General features: G+C 44.3%; 1 protein-coding gene across 1 annotated transcript in view; it reads left to right on the forward strand.

The window, feature by feature from the left end:
• The window catches only part of NUP205 (nucleoporin 205), a 327,963-nt gene that overhangs the window by 43 nt on the left and 303,545 nt on the right, over positions 1-24,375 (forward strand). Inside the window, exons 2-7 of the mRNA XM_085884280.1 lie at positions 134-195; positions 1,025-1,167; positions 12,182-12,353; positions 18,678-18,822; positions 18,946-19,105; positions 20,989-21,235. Coding sequence (XP_085740406.1) covers positions 168-195; positions 1,025-1,167; positions 12,182-12,353; positions 18,678-18,822; positions 18,946-19,105; positions 20,989-21,235 — 895 coding nt within the window. The 5' untranslated portion in view covers positions 134-167. The remainder of the gene's footprint in view (positions 1-133; positions 196-1,024; positions 1,168-12,181; positions 12,354-18,677; positions 18,823-18,945; positions 19,106-20,988; positions 21,236-24,375) is intronic.

Here is a 24,375-nt window from a genome sequence, read left to right on the forward strand (position 1 = left end):
CCTGTTTTCGAGTTTTTCGACCGAATTCTTTTGAAGATCCTTTTATTTTTAAAAAATAACTTCGATTTTTTTTTGCTTATTATGTAGCAGATGTATAAGTTTTCAGTCAAAATAAAAAAAAATTTCTCCTCAGGCACGTCGATCGTCCGTTGAGAGACCTCTCCGTCATGGCGGCCCCCTTGGCGGCAAATTCAGGTGTGGACGATGCTTTGTTTGCAGCAGCAAGGATATTTATATAATTAGTGTCAGACATAAATAGTCACTGAAGTCGCCTCATTATTTGTTTTGTTTTTATATTTTTTATAACAAGCGAAACTTGAAATTGGTGATTAATCACTGCTGACTGGCTTCACCACGTCGAACTTATGAACACTGTGCTTCCCTCCTGACGGACCCCTGGTAGCTTGTACATGTTGGTGCGTTTTAACCTGGGGAGTAACTGCTGAAATCTGTCCGTCTGATTTCTTCCTGACATCCTTGTTCCTTTCTCTTCTCTTCTCTTCTCTTCTCTTCTCTTCTCTTCTCTTCTCCTTCTTCAAATTATTTATTTAAAAATTCTTGCATCTTCTTCTCTTTTATCTTTCTATGCTTGATTAGCTCATTTATTTAATTGACGTGCAAAAAAAAAAAAAACGACATTAAACGAAGGAGGTGAGATCGAGTGGGATAAACATCATCCGTGCTGAACCAAACGCACATATACACCCCTTAGGATCTCTTTATCTGAGATGTTTGTACTGCCGAAGCAGTTTCTTGTAAAGGGTTGTGTTTGGTGATGTAGCATTGCCTTACCCAGTCTGTCAGGGTAGGAATTTGTTCAGGATGCCTGCAAGAGCTCGCTCACTTCACGATTAACACCGTGGGTTAAAAGCTGCTGTTTTCCTCGCACCTTGTCTTTGATTTATGACTTTTGCTGGAACAAAACCCTGAGGTCCATGTGGTTTTATTTATGATTTATTATTATTATTTTTTAAAATATCGTTTGACCTATGTTCTTTGTCTTTCACCTTTTCTCTTTCCGTAGTCACTGGGCTTTGGACTCCGTACAAAGATGTTCACCGAGCTGTGGAGAATGCAGTGCACCAACAGTTACCCGATTCCCTTCACAAGCTGGCAGCTGTGCTCAGGAAACACAAACCAGATTTTATATCACTTTTCAACAATCCTGTAAGTCTGAAACTGGTGGACAACAGTTTAATATCTGATCCCTTGTTTTCCTTTGCATCTCATTTATTTATACATACATACATACATACATATACATACGTACACGTCGATTATGTTAGCCTTTCAGTCCTTGGTCTAAGCCTGGTGTTGGCTTGGCATCTTAGGGTCCTGAGTTTGAGCCCCTGTCAACCGTTGGAATAAACAACAGGTGGGGTTGACTCAACCTGTCATCCTTCCGACGGCAAAATGAGTACCATTGTACTGGTTATAGAGGCATTGCATCAGTGGCACAGCCATGCCCTCAGCCAATGATGCTACCCGCAGCCTTGTTCTGCATACGAAGGAAGAGGAGTCCTTCGTCTTACTTAACCTTAATACAGCTTTGCTGTGCCATTTCAAGTTTTATGAATCAATTGCAGTTCAAGATCTGAGCTCATAAATAATGGTATCTGGTCACTTCAGCTCATGATAAATTCAACCCAACCCTGTATTACTACATTTATCTGGACATGCTACTAAACAATGACATATGCTTTGTTACTTTAGCCTACAAGTAATGAAAAAATCGCACCCGTGCCCAAAGGAAGCAGTTCAGTTTGGCATTTTTAATAGGAAATATGCAAAGCCGAGAAAGCAATGAAATCCTTTACAATTACCCTTTAGGACCTTTTAGAATTTCCCTTTAGAACCCACCAGAATTACCCTTTGGAACTCTCTACAATTACCCTTTAGAACCTTTTACAATTTCCCTTTAGAACCCACCAGAATTACCCTTTAGAACCCTCTACAATTACCCTTTAGGACCTATTAGAATTTCGCTTTAGAACCCACCAGAATTACCCTTTGGAACCCTCTACAATTACCCTTTAGAGCCTTTTAGAATATCCGTTTAGAACCCTTCATGATTTAGAATCCTTTACAATTACCCTTTACAACCCACTAGAATTACCTTTAAGAACCCTTTACAATCACCCTTTGGAATCCTTTACAATCACCCTTTGCCACCCTTTACAATCACCCTTTAGTACCCTTTACAATCACTTGTTTAGAACCCTTTACAATTGCCCTTTAGAACCCTTTAGAATTACCCTTTAGAACCCTTTACAATCACCCTTTAGAATCCTTTACAATCACCCTTTAGTACCCTTTACAATCACTTGTTTAGAACCCTTTACAATTGCCCTTTACAACCCTTTACAATTACCCTTTGGAACCCTTTACAATCACCCTTTAGAAGCCTTCACAATCACCCTTTAGAACCCTTTACAATCACTTGTTTAGAACCCTTTACAATTGCCCTTTAGAACCCTTTACAATCACCCTTTAGTACCCTTTACAATCACTTGTTTAGAACCCTTTACAATTGCCCTTTAGAACCCTTTACAATTACCCTTTAGAACCCTTTACAATTGCCCTTTACAACCCTTTACAATCACCCTTTAGAAGCCTTCACAATCACCCTTTAGAACCCTTTACAATCACCCTTTAGTACCCTTTACAATCACTTGTTTAGAACTCTTTACAATTACCCTTTAGAACCCTTTACAATTGCCCTTTACAACCCTTTACAATTACCCTTTGGAACCCTTTACAATCACCCTTTAGAAGCCTTCACAATCACCCTTTAGTACCCTTTACAATCACTTGTTTAGAACCCTTTACAATTACCCTTTAGAACCCTTTACAATTAACCTTTAGAACCCTTTACAATTACCCTTTAGAATCCTTTACAATTACCCTTTAAAACCCATGACAATCACCCTTTAGAACCCTTTAGCATTTCCCTTTAAAACCCTTGACAATCACCCTTTAGAACCCTTTAGCATTTCCCTTTAAAAGTCTGGTTCCGATTTTCAAGAATAAGGGTGATGTGCAGAGCTGTGGAAATTACAGAGGGATAAAGTTGTTAAGCCACACCATGAAGTTGTGGGAAAGAGTAGTGGAAGCTCGGTTGAGAGGAGAGGTGACGATCTGTGAGCAGCAATATGGGTTTATGCCAGGAAAGAGCACCACTGATGCGATGTTTGCTTTGAGAATGTTGATGGAGAAGTATAGGGAAGGCCAGAAAGAGTTACATTGTGTGTTTGTGGATTTAGAGAAAGCTTATGATAGGGTGCCAAGAGAGGAGTTGTGGCATTGTATGAGGAAGTCGGGAGTGTTGGAGAAGTATGTGAGGATCGTGCAGGATATGTATGAGGACAGTGTGACAGTGGTGAGGTGTGCGGTAGGAATGATGGACCGGTTTAAGGTTAAAGTGGGATTGCACCAAGGATCGACTCTGAGCCCTTTCCTGTTTGCAATGGTGATGGACAGGTTGACGGACGAGATCAGACTGGAGTCTCCATGGACTATGATGTTCGCGGATGACATCATGATCTGTAGGGAACAGGCTGAATCGAGCCTTGAGAGGTGGAGGTACGCACTGGAGAGAAGGGGAATGTTAGTCAGTAGGAGTAAGACGGAGTACATGTGCGTAAATGAGAGGGAGGGTGGTGGTATGGTGCGGTTGCAAGGAGTTGAGGTGGGGAAGGTGGATTGGTTTAAATACTTGGGATCAACTGTCCAAAGTAACGGAGAGTGTGGGAGAGAAGTGAAAAAGAGAGTGCAGGCAGGATGGAGTGGGTGGAGAAGAGTTGCAGGAGTGATTAGTGACAGAAGGGTAGCTGCAAGAGTGAAGGGGAAAGTATATAAAACGGTAGTGAGACCAGCTATGATGTATGGTTTGGAGGGGGTGGCGCTAACAAAAAGACAGGAAGCGGAGCTGGAGGTGGCAGAGTTAAAGATGCTGCGATTCTCGTTGGGAGTGACGAGGATGGATAGGATAAGAAATGAGTATATTAGAGGGACAGTGCAGGTAGGACGGTTTGGAGACAAAGTGAGAGAGGCGAGATTGAGATGGTTTGGACATGTGCACAGGAGGGAAACGGAGTATATCGGGAGAAGGATGTTGAAGATGGAGCCGCCAGGCAGGAGGAGAAGAGGAAGGCCAAAGAAGAGGTTCATGGATGCGGTGAGGGCGGACATGCGGGTGGTTGGAGTGTCAATGGAAGATGTGGAGGATAGAGCGAAATGGAGACGGTTGGTCCGCTGTGGCGACCCCTAACGGGAGCAAGCCGAAAGAGGAAGAAGAAGAAGAGCATTTCCCTTTAAAACCCTCGACAATCACCCTTTAGAACCCTTTAGCATTTCCCTTTAGAACCCTTTAGCATTTCCCTTTGGAACCCTTTACAATTACCCTTTGGAACCCTTTACAATTACCCTTTAGAACCCTTGACAATTACCCTTTAAAACCCTTTACAATCACCCTTTAAAACCTTTCAGCATTTCCCTTTAGAACCCTTTACAATTACCCTTTAGAACCCTTGACAATTACCCTTTAAAACCCTTTACAATCACCCTTTAAAACCTTTCAGCATTTCCCTTTAGAACCCTTTACAATTACCCTTTAGAACCCTTGACAATTACCCTTTAAAACCCTTTACAATCACCCTTTAAAACCTTTCAGCATTTCCCTTTAGAACCCTTTACAATTACCCTTTAGGACGCTTTAAAATCACCCTTTAGAACCCTTGACAATCACCCTTTAGAACCCTTGACAATCACCCTTTAGAACCCTTTACAATCACCCTTTAGAACCCTTAAAATTACCCTTTAGAACTCTTTACAATCACCCTTTATTATTTCCCTTTAGAACCCTTTACAATCACTCTTGAGAACCCTTTACAATTACCCTTTGGAACCCTTCATAATTACCCTTTAGGACCTTTTATAATTTCCTTTTAGAACCCACCAGAATTACCCTTTGGAGCCCTTTACAATTACCCTTTGGAGCCCTTTACAATTACCCTTTGGAGCCCTTTACAATTACCCTTTGGAGCCCTTTACAATTACCCTTTGGAGCCCTTTACAATTACCCTTTGGAGCCCTTTACAATTACCCTTTGGAGCCCTTTACAATTACCCTTTGGAACTCTTTTCAATTGCCCTTTAGAACCCTTCACAATTACCCTTTGGAACCCTTTACAATCACCGACACCCTTTAGAACCCTTCACAATCACCCTTTAGCATTTCCCTTTAGAACCCTTTATAATTACCCTTTAGGACCTTTTAGAATTACCCTTTAGAACCCACCAGAATTATCCTTGAGAACCCATTACAATTACCCTTTACATTCACCCTTTAGAACCCTGTTCAATTACCCTTTAGACCCTTTACAATTACCCTTTGGAACCCTTTACAATTACCCTTTAGACCCTTTACAATTACCCTTTGGAACCCTTTACAATTACCCTTTGGAACCCTTTACAATTACCCTTTGGAACCCTTTACAATTACCCTTTAGACTTGTCCTTTAGACTACTACTGCTACTACTCAGCAGACGCATCCGAGATAAAAAACCTTCATCTCCTTTTGAACCCATTCAAATTGCCCTTTAAAATGACCCTACAGAAGCCTCGAGAATTACTCGTGGGTCCGTTGGTCCATTGAACCAAATTTTATTGGTCTTCACAGCCTTGCTGCATACACGCCTGCTGTACTGCTTGAATATTAGTTTGCCTTTCACCAAGCCCAGATGTGCTTGGACCAAGGTGGAGATTATACCTTCATTATTATTCTTGCGAAATTATACTACTGTCATTGTTGTTAATATGATTTGTATTAATTAATATATGCTTTGTTGCAATGTTATCATTGATTTTGTTATTTATTTTGTAAATAGAATGCCATGCTACGGAAGGAGCGATGAAGCTGATCGATACACCTTAAAATGGCGTGAATTTAAAACATGATAATTCTTCCGGGTTCTTTGTCGTTAATTCGCCTAATCAACTCAGGAGATCATGACGATCGTTTTGTTGTATCACATTACACATCGCAATGCTGCAGTAGAAAAACACACACACACACACACACACACACACACACACACACACTCACACTCACACACACACACACACACACACACACACACACACACACACACACACACACACACACACACACACACACACACACACACACACACACACACACACACACACACACACACACACACTTTTTGTTCCTTCACTTAGCTGAGTCCAGTCGATCTTTTAGGACTTGATTGGCTGTATTTATGATTCTGACAAAGACATCAGTTGTGATTGGTCTTATAAGTATTATGTCATTACTCTCTATTCTATTGGGACATTTGGTGATTTTTATTATTATTATTTATTTATTTATTTGTTTTAATTTATTTTATTTATTTATTTTTTTAATTGCATTTTTTTTTTCACCCCTAATTAAAAATTCTGCAAAACACTCAATCTTTGCGAAATTGAACATCAGCATTTGTGATAGATGGTTCATAACCTAACATTGGTGTGAATATGAAGTAGTCCCATCAGTCCCATGGAATGGACAACGGAAATATGCATTTTTATAAGACTTGGCCCATGGTATGCCTGGTGTTGGCTAAATGGTTAGGGTGGCGGGCTTTGGATCCTAGGGTCCTGAGTTCAAATCTCGCTCAGCTGTTGAATTAATACCAGGTGGGCGTAACTCGGCCTGTCATCCTTCCGAGGTCGGCAAAATGAGTGCCAGCATGCTGGAATACTGTGTCGGAGTTGCGACCCGTCCAGGATTGTGCCCAATAGCCAAGGAGGCTGCTTAAGCAGCACCAACGCTCTGCACAGAGTATGATCCCAATCTCGTCCTCCTCCCGTGGTCCATAGGGCCAAAAATGAAATGCAGTTGGTTCTCCCTTTACATTGCAGTTATGTTCTTGAAAAGTACAACTTCAACTGAAATGACTTTAAGCGAATCAATTTACCCATAATAATTAATGTAAGTAGGGGGATGGGGAGGTAAGGTTCCAGGGGAAAATAATTATCGCCAGCCAAAAGATATTTACATGTGGAATATAAGTTTTTAAAATATTTTTAAACAAACAGTTGAATGTCATCTCCAGTTTCTTTTTTCTCATAATCTCTCGTTGCTTCAGATCTTCATTGGTTAGCTCTTCTCCGTATGATTGCAGAAGTTGTGTAACGTCGGCTTCTTCCATCTCATCAAAATACCGCTTCATTTGCAAAGCCGAGGATAACTTTCTTCATAGCGGGGACAACATCTTCAATTATCCTTTCAAGTCATTGACACATTCAAGCCACAACTTCCTCCATACAATTCATGCACACCTGAGTAACTTCAGCTCAGGACCCACCGATGTTATCGATGCACAGCTGTGTGTGTGTGTGTGTGTGTGTGTGTGTGTGTGTGTGTGTGTGTGTGTGTGTGTGTGTGTGTGTGTGTGTGTGTGTGTGTGTGTGTGTGTGTGTGTGTGTGTGTGTGTGTGTGTGTGTGTGTGTGTGTGTGTGTGTGTGTGTGTGTGTGTGTGTGTGTGTGTGTGTGTGTCAGTATATATCCTATACTGGGTGGGCTAATGCACCTCTATTTATGGTACGGCTTTTACATCGTTATTTAAGGTATGGTTTCTACTGTAGCTTTATTAAAATGAGGAAAACCATTAGTTTGGTACTAAATTTGAAGTAAAGTGACTATATAACGGAATGGTGAATGACTTAAAATGAGTTTGTTCTCCAATAGATCAACGACTTAATCACACAACTGTTAACTGGGACGATGTTAAGTGAGAACTTGCTGTACGAGGTTTGACAATAAAGTTGCAGAACTGATGTTTTTTTTCTTGATAAGTGGCAGCACTATCTTGGGTTTCATAACTGGATATGTATCGCAATCTGTGTCTGTATTGTGTTAGTCGTTGTATCGATGGGTTGTGTTTTGTAGCCATACTGGAGCTTTGTTAAAATTAAAATTTTTGCAATCATTGTTATGTTTGTGGGGTAGATTGAGGAATTTCATACGAAAGATAGGATTGTATAGAGTTGCTTAGCTCATTGACATGTGGGAGACATCTCAATGTAAACTAAGTAGGGAAACTGAGCTTAAGTGTTACTTGTCACCACATGGGGAGGGGGGGGGGTAGTGGTGGTGCGGTGCTAATTATATAGGGATTAAGGATAATTCCCCAGTATGTAATCGCCCCCCTGTGACTTTTCCCGATGTTATTGTATTGCAAACCAGCAATGATAGAATTACGTTTTTGTAACGGCAACGACCATGACAACCGAGCTGCCTGACCAAGTAGGAAGAAGTCCCGCCTCCAAGGGTGATGGCGGGTGAGGTCATGCCCCCGAGGCTGGTGATTGATGGGCGTGATTTGAGGAAGAAGAAGAGTGTGTAGGAGGCAGGCGATCAGAGAGGACGGGGAAGCAGCGAGGAGCGAATGCACGAGTGGAGTTTGGTGTGAGGGAGGCGATCAGAGAAACCAGAGCGCGTCTTGGCAATAGAATGGAAAGAGAGGGATCGACAAGCGTGGTCGACGAAGAAGCTCCACCGTTGTTCGAGAGCCCTGGTGTCGAATATTGCTTCAAATTGCTCGGTGCCATTTTTGGGGCGTGGTTACCCGCACGCTGATCATGCGGTTCGATGGTCATTGGTCAAGTCCTAAAATATCATCTGGACTCTGCTAAGTGAAGGAATGAAAGGGATATCTTTATTTTCTTTATTTTATATGACCGTGTGCGTGCGTGCGTGCGTGTGTCCGAGTGCGGAGGCGCCTCAAATATGAATTTAGGCTGTAGATTAGCTCACATGTTTTTTTTTTCATTATTTAATTTGAATTATTGTCGTTGTACATATTTAATTATGCCTGGTGTTGGCTTAATGGTTAGGGTGGCGGGCTTTGGATCCTAGGGTCCTGAGTTCAAATCCTGCTCAGCTGTTGAATTAATACCAGGTGGGGTTAACTCGACCTGTCATCCTTCCGAGGTCGGCAAAATGAGTGCCAGCTTGCTGGTATGTTGTGGCGGAGTGGCAACCCGTCCAGGATTGTGCCCAATATCCAAGGAGACTGCTTAGGCAGCACCAACGCTCTGCATACAGTTTGGTCCCAATCTCCTCCTCTCCTACATATTTGATTGCTGTCATTAAATTATCCATTTAATTTAATTTAATTTGCTTGTGTCCGTGTATGTGTTCTGGGTTCGAGAGTAAAACTCCTGTGCTGTGCTCCCGCCCTGGTGAAGCGCCTAACATTTCTTTCCTGCGCGCATAATTCTCCGGGAGTCTCGGCTGTGGGCCTCCAAGGAAGAACTGTTTGACCATCTGTCCAGGTAGGGGATCGACCACTGGACACAATAGTATTTTGAAGATGAACAACTGACAAATTTATGGAATGGGGAATCATCATCAAGTTTTTGGGAAAACTAAATGAAAGTGGCACTGACATTTTCTACAAGTTTGAAGCTGGTGTGCGGGAAGACGCAATGTCAAGATCCCGTGTTTTTGAGTGGGCCAAGAGGTTTGTGGAGCGGAGAATGGATGTGCATGATGACGTGCGGTCAGGACGCCCATCGATTGGAAAAATGGACAAAAATGTCGAAAGGGTGAGAATGTTGGTCTGATCTGACCTCCGTCCGAAACTCCAATTAAAGGAACTAATTTTGTAACAATACAAGAGATCCAGAGTGATGATCAACGAGCTGAATGGCCTTTCAGGCAACGACTTCCACAGGTGCATTTGAAGCATGGTAGCGACGTTCGCAAGTGTATAGACTTCCAGAGAGATTACTTTGAAGGTGACCACTAAACATAATTTGTACGTTTACAAAAAAATTTTTGATTGGTTTCTTTTTTGACTCTTTCTTTCTCACCCGAAGTGGTCAAGAAAGTTCTGTCTGCCCTCGATCCTGTTTCAGCAATGTAGCTAGATGGAATTTGGAAGGCACATTTGACCGAAGGGAACCTCAGATCATTCCACAAACTCCAGAACAAGTGTGTGGCCACATAGGAAAGCCCAAACCCAACATCTGGCCACCCTCATGGCAAAACTATCAAACTTGTCTCCTTCAAGGACATGGTGGCCCTTGTTAAGTATGTCTTTGTTGTGTGCTCCCCCTCCATCCCTTTGCTCACGTCAAATGGCACCACAGCTGACTTTGCTCATGAGGAGGCAAAATCTCTCAACTCTGCCTTTGCTTCCAAATATTGTGTACTCGACCCCTCACACCCTCTTTAGTCACCTATTGTGTCAAGGACTCAGTGCTATTCCTGTTGATATAAGATATGATAAGCTTGGAGGTTTGAAGTGAAATATTTCAAGTGCTAAAGGACAAATGTGGTCAGATAATTGGTCTGTAGTGGTGGTGGTAGAGGTAGTCGGATTCAAAATATTGTTACGGATTTCAGAATCCGGTCTGATGAATGCATCCACACATCCAGGTCCTCAGAGTTATTTCCTTAAATGCATGTTCAGATTAGCCCCAATCCCCATGTCTAATGGGATTTTAAATGTGATGCGTTGAGAAGGGAAAGGATAGATCCCCTCTCTTATGGGAAGCTTTTTTTTTCTTCACAACAGACACGTTTACACACATTTCTTTTGCGAGCTCTGACGCGCGCCATTATTTTTCCTCAGTAACGTTATTTCGCGAGCTCTGATGCCCGCCTTTTTTGAGAGCGCACGGGTCGTCATGGTAACCGTGCGCAAGTGGGGCGGGGTGAGCTTGGGGCGGACTGACCGGCGGAGACGGCCCGCAGATATAAAACGAATTGGAGGTCCATTGTGAGAGGGAAAGGGCGAGAGAAGTAAGAAGAAAGCGAGGCGTGAGAGAAGGAAGAGGAGGGGGGGAAGAGAACGAGAAAGAAAGCGAGAGAGAAGTAAGAGGCGGGAGAAGAAAGCACGAGAAGCGAGCAAGAAGCGGGTGTCAGCGCACGAGGGAAGAAGCGTGCAAGCGAGCAAGCGTGTAGGTCCGCAAGTGAGCAAGCGAGCGTGTGGTGCGCGTGTGGGTGTGTGAGCAGCGCCGACAACGAGTGAGGCACGGATCGGTTACCAACGTGTGAGGCGTGAGTCAGTCACCGACGGACCGTGTGGGTCACTGGACGTGACAAGATTCGTGAAGTGTGATGAACTGCCCATGTCGCAGCACCAGGGTCTAAACCCACAGCAGATGATCTCAGTGCCCTCCCAGACGTTGACTGGCGTTCAAGGCTGTTCGCAAGAGGTGGCATGGCAAGGCTGGGTCCTGGCGACGGACATGACACGCATGCACACATTTCAGGACGTTTTCACTTTACGGATGACTACTCTGGTGAACGAGACGATTCTTCTCCCCCCCCCCCTCCTTGAATGATCTGTTGGGTACCCTTGTCTGTGTTTAGCTGTAAGTCAACCCCTGATAAGCATCTGCTCTTTGTCTCTTTCCTTGGCATTTTGATTGATTTTGCTTTGAAATCTATTCTTTATTTACCTCAGGAAATAAAAAGTTCTTTTTATTTATTTATTTTATTATTATTAAATAATTTGTCGATTTCCAACCTGTCCGTGTTTGTCCTTTCCTTCCATTGGTCTATCATTGTTATAACCGAGATAGACTGGGAGGTAATTACCACAGATTTGACCAAAAATAGTCGGTACGTAACAGCGGTTAAAACGCTTGGCCACCCTAATTAAAATCTAATCAGATAACATTTGTGCTTTGCCGAGGGCGCGCTCTCTGTTCAGGTAACCACGTGACCTCTAGTTAAATGGCATGATTAGACGGTGGACACTGGAACTCGTGGTTAGCTGGGTGGCGTTCGTGGTTCTAAAACGACCCACGGTGGCACAACGTTAATTGTGAGCGGTGGCCCCACGTCCGGCTCTACCGAGGACAACCGGTGACAAGCTGGTATCTCGGTCCCCGTGGCCGCAACAATATATTTGGACAATGGATAGAATGAATATTATGTCTATATTCATGTTTTCCTGTAATATTTTGATCTGCTTATTTGTAATGAAACCTGTAATCTAAGTTTTTCCACATGCAACTGGTTAGCTAACAGTGGGGCCACTTACTCAAAATGTTTGTTTCTTCTTCATTTTTACGTTGTGCTATGAAGTTTAGTGTTGTGGCATTAAAATTGTTGTACTTCATGTAGTGAATTAAGAATGGTTGTGTGTTTTTCAAGGCAAAGAATCCTCAGCACCGTGAGCAGTTGAAGAAAGCGAACATCGAGGGAATTTCGATTCATGGCCAGCAGGGTCTCTGTCTGCTGTCTTCCCAGCTCATTGAGGAGGCTCTTGTGCTAAGTGACATGTATGACCTCAACGAAATTGCAGCTCTGGAGTTGCTTCTGGCAGGTCAGACAAGAAAACTATTGGGGGTGGTCAAGTAAGGGCTGGGGAGTGCAATTTGCTCGTTTGCTTCTTTGCTCCATGTCCTGATGGCTTCTGAAAGAGTTACAGAATTGGATAGGCTTGGGTAAAGAGAAAATTAGGGGATAGCCATGGTGATGAATGATGACAAGGAATTGGTTGGTAATGGAAGGGAAGTTTTGGAATGTCATTGTGCTGTTGTAGTTGTGTGAACTTGTGGACATGAACATTTACATTGTTGAGAATGTTATTGTGTTGTTTTGTCATGTCTGAAGTATCTGCATAAGGGGTCTGCGAGCAATGGTGAACACAAAATAAAACAACTTTGTTGGTATTTCCTCCAACAGGATATCTGGTACCAGTTTTGTTGTGCTAAGTTTTCACATCATTGTTTAGTTTCCGCTGGTACTCCAGGAGCATCCGTCTGGCCATCCCCCAGGCAGATGCTTGGCCCATCCCCATCTCCTTGAGATGCTGATCAAACTGCTGAAACCACGAGGCACGTTGTTAGCCCATTGGCCTCCTCTACTCATGAAGCTCCCTCGCTGAGAGAATCTGGTGAGCAGGATCAGCGTCAGGAAAATGAGCCACATGTCCATTCAGCCGCAGCTGATGCCCATGGACTATGCAGGTGACAAATCTCATTTGAGCCTCTTTCAGCAACCGCTGGTTGGACACAGTCTGACCAGCGACAGCCAAGGATTCTCCGAAGAGACCTGGTACCAAAGGAATTAAGTTTCCATCTCAGATCCCTGGTCATGGTCCAAGTCTCACATCTGGAGAGAAAGACTGGAAGCACAAATGACCTGAAGACTCGGACTTTTGTCCTGCACAGGCACCAACAGCACCACACCCCATGATCCAGTGAATCCATGACTTGCCAGGCCTGATCCAGATGTCTATTGACCTCTGGCTCGCAGCCAGCAGAGACATGAATATCACTGCCAAGGTAAGTGAATCTCTCCGTGACCTCAACATCCTCACCACAAACAGGTACAGACAAGATAGCAGCATGCAATATGCCATTGAAAGTCTGGATTTTGTTATGACCCAGGAAACTCGTAATCCCAGCGGCTCCGACTCCTCAATCGGCACCTTGAGGGCTCCCAAAAGGATATCCAGTCTTTGCAACGATGACCATCATATGTGAAATCAAGGTAAGACTTCTTGACATTTCCAAACTATTCACCGCAGCTTGATCTCTCCGACATCCTTTCCAGAATCCAGTCCATACAAGCGCTGAAAAGTGTTGGGGCCAGTACACACCCCTGATAAACTCCAGTAACAACTGGAAATAAGTCAGAGATGGCACCACCACATCTCACAGCACTCTCAGTACCAGAGTGGAGTTCAGAGATCAGATCGATCAGTTTTGGTGGCACCCCACGAAGACCAAGAATCATCCAAAGGGAATCTCCTTTCATTGAATCAAACGTTTTGCAGAGATCAACATAGACTGCAAGCAGCCCCTGCCAAAACTCTCGTCTGCGTTCGGTGAGGACTCGAAGGGCAAGGATACTGTCAACCTTTGACCTCTTTGGTGTAAAACCTGACTGCTCTGGGCACTGGTGCTCAAGCAGACGGTGGTGACCCTATCAAGAATTATTCGAGCAAATACCTTGCCCGGCACAGAGCAGCGTCACCCCTCGGTCGTTGTTGCAGTCCTGGCGATCACACTTCCCTTTCCAGAGAGGGACGACAAGGGTCCTCTTCCAGTCAGTTTGGATGATGGCTGTATTCCAGGCAGAGCATAGAACTTTTTTCTTTTTTTTGTATACCTTGGTCGAGGCTCGTATGAGAGCTAACACACAACTCACAGCAAGGGGGCATGAGACAAGAGGGGCAGGAGTGGAAGGGACAAAACAGTGGGGAACAGACACATTAGGTGAACTGTGGAAGGGAGAGGGATGGGGATGGGACGGGGAACATGGCGAAGAGAAGATGGACATTACAGGGACTTTCAGGAAGGAAAGCAGGGGAATTGAATGAAGTGGGCTTGGGTGGATTATCGGGGGTAGAAAAGATCGAGGATTTGGATGGGGGAAGATAAGAGGTGGTGGTGAACAGCTGTTTTGAAAGCCTGGAGGGAAGAATGGGAAAGAATAGAGTGAGGAAGTTTATTCCAAAGGCGGGAAAAAAGAGGAATGAAAGAGTGAAGATGAGCAGTGATTCGTGATTTTGGTAGTTTTACCAGAAGGGGGTTGTTGGCGGACCTTGAGCGCCCTGTGGAAATGTGGTGGGGACAAATCGCAGAGAGAGCAGGGGTGGGGGGGGCAAGGCTAGAGAGGAGTCGGTAGAAGACAGAAAGACCACCGACCAACCTGCGGTGATTGAGTGATAGGCCCAAAGACTCAGCTTCATTGCGGGAGATGCCGATGATCTTAAATGCCCTGGTTTCGACAGCGTGAATCCGAGAAAGGTGGGAGGCAGGAGCACCAGCCCAGAGGCGAGAGCAGTACTCCATCAGGCTACGGACAAAAGCTTTGTAAGTGGTCAGGAGCTCAAGATGGCCGAGGAAGGACTTTGCACGACGGAGGTTTCCCAGTCGGCGACTGGCTTTTGAGGCGAGGTTGGAAATGTGACTTTCCCAGAAAAGGTCATGGCAGATAGTGAGACCCAGAAGCTTGAAAGAAAAGACTTCTTCCAGATGATTGTTGAGAAAGTGGATGGGGGGGTTTTCTAAACGGTCCTTTCAAAGAGACATAGTGAGAGTGTGAGATTTGTCTGGATTGAAAGACATGTTCCACGTGTTGGACCACTTTGTGATTTTATCCAGTACTCTTCTATTTTTGTGAAATTTTCTGCATTGCAGTGATCAAAAATCTTCTGCAGTGAGCGAAGAAGCTGCTGCTTGCCGGTCTGAGGGATGACAGATGGTACGGCAGAGGGTAGAGTCGTCGGCAAAGAGAAATAGAGGATTTTCCAGAGTCGGAGAGATCATTGATGAAAACCAGAAAAAGAACAGGGCCCAGAACGTTACCTTGAGGAACTCCAGCCTGCACAGGAAGAGGGGATGAAAGAACTCCATTTAGGGCCACACGTTGACTGCGACAGGAGAGGAAGTCTGCGAGCCATGAGTGGAGATGGCCTTGAATACCAATGGAAGAGAGTTTGGTGAGTAGTGCAGGGTGCCAGACTGTGTCAAAAGCACGTGATATGTCCAGGGATACGGCTCGGATTTCCTGTCTGGCATTGAGGACCTCCATCCATTGATGGGAGAGCAGACGCAGCATATCCAGGGTAGAGTGACCTTGTCTGAAACCAAATTGATGATTGGAAATCAAGCCATTGGAGAAGAGGAAGGATTTCATGTCTGAAGCGATGATGGATTCCATAACCTTGCTGATGATTGGGAGAAGGCTGATTGGTCTGTAGTTACAGGGATCTGTTTTTGCACCTTTTTATGCAGGGCAGTGATGTTAGCAGATTTCCAAGCAGATGGCAGATGACCTTGGGCAAATGAGAGGGTGAATAGAACAGAGAGAGGGTGAGCAAGAGCAGAAGAGCAGGCTTTGAGGACACGTGGGCTGATGCCGTCTGGACCGGTTGCAGAATCTGACTCGAGGTTTGAAAGCAAGCTCTCCACCTTGTCAGAAGAAAAAGATACAGAGTCCAGGGACAGTTGGGTGCGACTGGGTAAAGTGGGTAGAGATAGTGATGGGTTTAGGACACAAGATTTAGCTGCAAACACCGAGTTTAGACATTCAGCTTTCTCACGTGTGGAATCAGCAGTGCGGCCATTTGAGGTAAGAGAGGGGATGGAGGGGGAACATACACCAGAAACAGATTTGATTAAACGCCACCAGGATTTTGAGGAGGGAGAGAGGTTTGAGAGTTCAGACTTGAGATGAGAAAGATGTTGTTTTCTGCCTCTCCTGAGGGTAGATACACACTTGTTCCGAGCTTTGTGGAAGGAACTGAGATTGCCCTCATTTGGGTTTGCTTTCTATGAGGCAAAGGCAAGTTGTTTCAGGACAACTGCCTCGCCACAAGCTTCAATAAACCAAGGGCGGGAGGAAGGGTAGGACAACTGAACACGAGAGGGGATAAATCTGTGCATGAGGGAGAGCAAGTTTCTTTGAAAGAAATCCCAGGATGAGTTGATGTTTGAGAAAGTAGTGATAGCAGACCAGTCTGTAAGTTTGATGGCTGATCGGAGACCCTGCCAGTCGGCTTGAGTGAAATGCCAGACTCGACGGCGGTGAGGTGGTTCTCTGATAACAGCCAGAGAGATGTCCACTTTGACAAGGACGTCATGCAAACGACATGAATACAGCATTTCCACCAGCCTTGAGAAGTTCAGCGTGGATGCCACAAATCCCAGGAGCTTTACCCCATTTCAACCATTTCACCACAGCCTGTGTTTCCACAAAAAAAGGTGGAACACAGTTGATTGGAGGGTCAGCAATAGGGATGGTTACACCCCTGACATCCAACTCAACAGCTGGTGGATCAGCCTGGTACAACCGCTTAAAGTAACTGGCCCAGCGGGCCTTCACTTCTGACTCCTCTGTCAAGAGCCCACCACCCTCCACTCTAACTGCAGTACACCGAGGGAAGGGCTTGGTGGAACGCATTGGGCAAATTCACCTGTAAGCAAGACGAGAATAACTTGACCACAGGTGATGCTCTACCCTCTCATAGATTCCTCGCACATAGACCTTATCCACTCTCAGCACACGTACAGTTTTACGCCTCAGCTCCCTGAACAGCTCAACTCTGAACACCATTAAGCCTGGCCCTGCAACTGGTGAATGGTATCCAGGGTCTCTTGAGAGATAAAATTCTTCTTCGCCCTCTGGTGAGTTCCAAGACATCCACCGGTAACATCAAGGACAGTGGTCTTAAAGGCATTACACAACTCTTGAGGATTCTCTAAAGTACCCAGACCCCCCAAATCCCCTCTTAGTCTGTTTGCAAACTCCTCAGCTACACTCTCATCCTTGAGCTTGCCAACATCCAGCCTTGGCTAGTATGGTGCCATTCTCCCAGATTTAAGCAGCAACTTCATAATTGCTACTTCAAGCCTGTGTTTGGTATTGAGGAAATGAGCACTCCTGTAGACCCTGCAGTTCTAGATCGTCCTCCAGCGACCATCAATGAACACATGGTCAGTCTCCTTTGCCACACCACCAGCATTGGAATACCAAGTCCTGTGATGAGCCTGTGGACACTGAAATCATGAACCAGCCACCCTAAGTCCATTACTTCTTGCAAAGTCAAGGAACTTGGTGCTATTCTGGTTCACAGTTCCAGACCCATGGGGACCAACGCATGTCTCATAACCATCCCTATCAGTTCCATTCAATGCATTGAAATTTCACAAAAATAGAAGAGTATCTCCTGGGACACTGATCAACCACAGACTCAAGTGTGGCATAGAATGCGTCCTTCACAGTGAGATCATTCGCCTTAGTCGGAGCATGTACAGAGACCAGGGAGATGACGCCCAAGGAGTGACTAGTCCTTCGTCTCATAATATGCTTGTTGCCCGGTGTTATTTCGATTATCATTGGACACAGCCACAGCAACTCCTTGGGCATGGTAACCATCGGAACAACCAGACCAATAGTAGTTGTAACCATAACCACCCGCCATGATCTCGCCACTATCCAGTTTCCGAACCCCAGAGTGCTGCAATACCGATTATTCAAACGCTTGAGCTCAGATGATAATAGAGACAGGTGATCATCCTCTCTTTGGGATAGGACATTCCAGGCACCCACCCAAAGGGACCACTTCAGGTTAATCCAAGGACACACTGTCTGGTAGAGGACACCTCAGCACCACCCTGGCACACACACTTCCGTAATCTGACCTGGGATGGTTACCCCTGTGGTTTTCCTTCTATCATCAAGGAGTGGGGGTGCTGAAGGCTTTTCCGCAATCGCGTCATCCGGTGAGCTATATGGGAACAACAACTATATTCCGTTGCAGTTGCTGTTGAAGCACTGCCCACCGGATTGCCCTGATGACATCCAGCATGACTAATGCTTAACAAAAGTATACTTTAGACTCAGCCAAACAAAATAAATGTTTGAAAGAAATTTAGATGCTTCAAGCATAATGGTAAGACATTTTATATTGTGCCTTCAAAGTTTGGTGACTGTGCACAGTTTTACCTTTCCAAGTGTGAGAGAGAGGAGATTGCAATCTTGACAGATTTCATGCCAGACGCTTGCTTTTTTGATATAGATTGCTGCAGTAAACTGTGCAAATTCATGCTCTATTCGGATTGTGTGTTCCACTGTTGGGATTTCTTTCTCAAATGCCTGCTGTTTTGTTGCGACTACCATTTGATGCACACAGCTCAAGATCAGCAGCCACACACTCCAAATTATGCTCATGGTCTGGTTGCTGTCCTGCTCTATTGGGATGGCAAAGCAGCTATTGCCAGTGCTCTTCGCTCACTCATTCTGGCCCGCAGAGGAAGAACATGGACTTTGGGGCTCAGGTGTGAATAATGCTTTGTTTAATGGTGAGAGTAAAATGACTATGTCCAGTTATGATCAATATGTATTTATTTACATATTTATATACCCCTCCCCCCACCCCCTCTCGTGCTTTGTGGTGCCAGTGAAGAGTTAGTTGCTCTTGTGACACATTTCACTGATGAACTTATGGAGGAAGGCCTGACACGTAAGGTGTTGGAGCTGGTCAAGTCTATTGACTTCAACTCGGAGTTGGAGAAGTTGTGTCGGGATCGAGGACTTGGCAATGAACGTCATCGCAAGCAAGTATGTGTTGCGCCATTAATTTTACCCCGACGTTGGCCTCCGTCAATAGGAGTCGTTTTCTCCTCCTCCTCATTCTCCTCACATTTACGCCATTGCTGTGATTTGTCTGCTCAGCCCATGTGACCCCGATTTAAGTTCAATTTAAATTCTATTTTCACTTTTCGCAGTCGCTCAGGTTGATTAACACTCGGTTGTCATAAAGTTTGTAAAAATCACATTTTATGCCGTTTGCACGTCGTGTACTGTATGTGGGTAGCGGTTGCTGTTTGATTCCATTGGCTTCCATTCGGCCTCACGTGTTTATTTTTTTTAAAGTACCATTTAAATTCTGTTTTAACTTTTCGCAGTCGCTAAGGTTGATTCACACTCGGTCGCATCAAGATTTGTGACATTTGAATGTTTTGTATCCTCGGTCTGTGTGGAATGCATTGCACCGAGGGGAGGCTTCCATTGGCTTCCATCGCCTTCCATGCCGCCTCATGAGGCTATCTTAAGTTCCATTTGATTTATGTTTTCACTTTTGGGACCTTCTGGTGTAGCTACAGTCTTAACGCAGATAATTTTCATAAAATCCGAGCAGAAACACATTTTTCATGAGGAAAATGTATTAAATTCAAATAACCGTTGGGTATTGAAAGGAACACCACATGCTTTCCGTTCACTGCTTGACCTCGTACAGCATCCCCCTGGGGGACTGCTTATCAGTAGCGTCTATCCGATCTTGGCTTATATTTTCGAATGTTTGGTGACGACGTGCTCTACAAGTATCCAAAATAATTCCAGCGAAAAATGGACGTTTTAAAATGTTAAAAAATTATGTCGGACCGCGAGCTGGTGGGTCACGTGACGCCGTGCAGGCAACATGGCGCCTTATGTTAGCCTTATCTCGTGAGAGATTGAACTCTTCAGTGGTCCTCAGGTCCTTTCTGTTGAACACCAACACTTTGTGGAGAAAGCCATGATTTACAAGAATTCAGAGTATTTATTTAACGGCCGTGAGCGTGGGTTTGAAAATTGTGTGATGACGTTGGAAAGAAATTTCTTTGGAGACTGGAGGTCTTTGCTTCGAGCGGCCTCACGCATTTATATTGTGTGGTAATCGGCTGCCCAAGTATCAACATCATTTGGTAATCAGCTTTCATTCAACGTCGGGGCCATTAATGGTATTCAGCTTGTTTCTTAAGTGATTCTTCACTCTTGAGAAATGGGCCCAAAAACGATATATAGCACGATATCTCAAAAAATTATTGGACTTGATATGTTCCACTGGATCAGGCATTGCGTGGTAGGGGTATGCGCTCTACCGAGTGCCTTTCTAGTTTATACTGTACTCTTGTACTGCATTTATCGACACCTGAAATGCAATACAGTATATGAGGCGCCGCGAGGAGGAGTGATGTAAGGGACACCGGCCATTTTGGAGTTAATGCCATATAGCACTATTTTAACCCTTACCCTATCATCCGAGCCTATCATCATCATATCATTAAAAAATGTCGCTTGCATCACTCCTCTTCGCGGGGCCTCGTATGTACTTTTGCTCCAACCCTCACCAGACTTCCTCTTGTACAAATTCCCCTTAAGTTGCTTATTTCCCCCCCCCCCCCTTAAATTGATTCCCCCTCCCATCCTATTTTCTTTCCTCTTCTCCCTTCCCTTGCTTTAAAAAAAAACCCCACACTTAAGTTGTTTATTTCTTAAGGTTATTTAAAATATTTACATTCCATCAGTGATACTTCTGGTGATGGAATTGACAAAGCATATGATTATGGATCTCAAAAAGCAATTGAGTGATTGTCCTGCTTGCTTTGAATTGCTTTGAGAATGTGTCACATGGTCAATATTAATCTGGATTGATAATTGGGTATTTTGCTGATCTGCAGGTCTCAGACTTGATCAAAGACTCGAGGCAGAACCTTGCTGAATGCCTCTATGTATGGGCATGTCAAAGACCCTTGACAAAGGCAGACACGCTGTTGCTTGTGGAACACCTGCAGCACATCAGCCTCGATGGGGAGGGGCGATTGGATGGTCCCTCTCTTGCACTTCTCATGGCCTTGCTCTACTGCTTTGGCACAAGCGAACAGGAAAATGCTTTCGATCGTCAAGAAGATTCACCACGATCACAAGGTTTTTCTTGATTTTGTTGGGTTTTGGTCAAATATATTATGGGCATTTTCACTTTAATTTTTTTTATGCCTCTGTTGACGAAGTCGCCGTAGCTATTGTTTTCGGGTTGTCCATCCGTGCTAATTTTCTCTGTTTTTTTTTTTTCTCTCTGCAACTGCTTGTCGGATTGACGCACAATTTTCACCAGAGGTGCGACGACTCAAGTAGAATGTTTTAATGATAATTATGAGATCATCGGTCATGCGGTGTGGCAGCCATGTTTGAAAAAAGGAAATTTTTTTGACCTTTGTATCTCCTAAACCACTACATGGAAAACATTGAAACTTGGCTCATGTCGAGTGCTGAACACCCCATGGGAAATATGTGATTTGTTTTGATGATGTCGTCAGTGGTTTCGTTATGATGTCATAATTGCACATGTGGAATGCTCTATCTGATCAGTATGTAAGTTTTTGAGGGTCATCTTGGGCAAAATTGTTTGGGGGGGGGGATGATGACGTCTTTGGTCAGGTGGTTCGGCAGCCATATATATTTTTTTTTAAATATAAAAACCTTCAAAAATCTTTCTACTCTGATTTTATATAGTCATTGGATCACCAAGTTCTAGCATTGCAGACTATGTGCTTATTCTTGGTAGTGTCAAGTGTACCATTGCCATGACTAGTACTGTTGGCACTAAAAAAATGTTTTTAGGTTCTCTGTGATAAGTATGTGTATTATGAAGGAAAGTGTGATGATTAAGTGAAAACTGAGTTGTGACTGCAATATCCATTTAGGCAAAAGTAAAGGTCAGAATAGAGGTCAGTTAGAACTCGCAATCAGTATTTGTTATTATATTCATCGTTTCCCAAAATGTGGCACACTACCAAGAAAATGCGAGTCAAACATCCCGATAATTATGCTTTGGTCATCTTTATCACACCTCAAATTGTCATTTTTGACACAACATAACAATTACACAGAAAAAAGGGAACTTGGCGGTAACACGCTTATTCGAAAACACAAATGGCTGCGCCTATCAAAATAATTATTAAAGACTATGCACGAGGTACAAGACAATGGGAAAAGAGTTAAACGATCGGGGGGGGGGGGGTATGGGTAGAGGAAGCTCAGCTATCCCTGTTCTTGAGGTACCATAGACGAGCATATTGTCCAATGTGCAGGCTGGGTCTTGTGTGTCAGGGGGATATGAGCTGTTAGGGAGCGGAGGCCAGGCTTGTTCCTGCTTCTGCAAACTCTGTTGTTCCTCACTGGCTCAACTGTCCATACTCCCGCCCTGACTTTCCTCAATTCACTCTTGAGCTGGCCGACGCAAGCTGGAACGCCAAATGCTCTCCCCGACCTCACTCCAACTGGAACACACCAGGTGTCTCTTCTGACACGATGACTCGGTAGTCTTTTATGACCTATCGTGTGACGTCATCACCACTCCTTATTGGTCGCAGGAGAAAAGAGAAGAGGGACAAGGCGAGGAAACGCAAAAACGAGCAAATAATATGGCTGAATTGAGAAAGGTTAATGGGTGTAATAAAGATCATGGGTCAAAATTGGGGATGATGAGTTTCCCAACAAGGAGCCTCAATGTCAGAAGCCATTGGCCCCATCAAAACCTCCACAATGGTTGCTTAACCTATGGTTGGTTGTCTGTGTTCTATTCTTTATTGATGTTGAGTGCGAAGCAAGGAGGCAGCACATATCATTTTAAATGTCTTCGGTATGACTCTGTCGGGTTTCAAAGCACTGACCTCCTAAACTTGGAGTGGACGCTCGGACTATCATGCCCCCATGTCTGATTATTCTTCCTCATCTTTATCGTAGTATTATTTATCTACTTTCACTTCTTTGTCTTTATCAGGTTCTTCCTTTATCTTCCATGTGATCATTACCTGCCTCGTGTTGGCTTAATGGATAGGGTGGTGGGCTTGGGATCCGAGGATCCTGAGTTCAAATCCCACTCGGCTGTTGAATTAGTACCAAGTGGGGTTGACTCTGCCTGTCATCCTTCCGAGTTCGGCAAAATGAGTGCCAGCATGCTGGTATCCTGTGTCGGAGTGGCGACCCATCCAGGATTGTGTCCGATAGCCAAGGAGACTGCTTAAGCAGCACCAACGCTCTGTACAGAGTCTGGTCCCAATCTCCTCCTCCTTGCTGGTATTCTTTGTTGGAGTGGTGACCCGTCCAGGATTGTGCCCAATAGCCAAGGAGACTGCTTAAGCAGCACCAACGCTCTGCAGAGTATGGTCCCAATGGATGGATGGATGGATCATTACCTCCGCAACCAAAGGTCGACAGAGGTTATATTTTCACCCCTGTTTGTTTGTCTGTGAGCAGGATATCTCAAAAAGTTTGGGATGGATTAAGACAAAATTTGGTGGACAGGTTTGGTGTGTAACAAGGGTGAATTTCATCGATTTTTGTGAAGATCCAAATATGAGAGATATCTGGATATGAGAGATTTTAAATTTTTAAAAAAGGATTCTTTACTATTGAGAGATGGGCCCAAAAATAATGCACTGTACTGTATTGCATGATATTTCAAAAAGTCGTGTGTGATTTATGACAAAACTGGGTGGATGAGTTGATTTGGTGACAATAACAAGTTGATTAGATTTTGCTTCAGGTCCGGATCCAGATCTGGCTTATCAGTCCTCCTCCTCCTCATATTCTTTACTGCACTCCTCATTATTTTCGCCTCCTCCTCGTATTCTCTTTTCGTCCTCGTATTCGTTCTTGTCCTCTTCCTCCTCTTTCTCCTCCTCCTCGTCCTCTGTTGTCTCATTTTTTTTGTCCTTATTTTTCATCATCGTCGTCCTCTTCTTCTTTTTCCGCCTCCTCCGCCTTCTTCCTCTTCCTCTTCCTTCTACTCCTCCTTCGTCTTTGTCACATCTCATTTTGATGCTGATGTTTGTACCTTGTCTGCATTCACCCCTCAGTTGGCAGTATGCCTGCTGGCTGTTCTATTATTCAGCTCTTCCATGAGGCTTTACCTCTCGATAAAGAAGTGGCGTTTCAAATTTGGTGCACTCCTTCGAGTATTCCTTTTGATTACCGTAATTTCCTGTATTTGCCAATTCATAGTTAATTTGTGATGGTGCAGGCAGTGGTGGAGGTGCAGTGGGTGCAGGCAGTGGTGGAGTTTC

This window comes from Eptatretus burgeri, chromosome 6 (assembly GCF_056783735.1).
Source record: "Eptatretus burgeri isolate ZD-2024b chromosome 6, Ebu_testis_v1, whole genome shotgun sequence".
Lineage (NCBI taxonomy): Eukaryota > Metazoa > Chordata > Myxini > Myxiniformes > Myxinidae > Eptatretus > Eptatretus burgeri.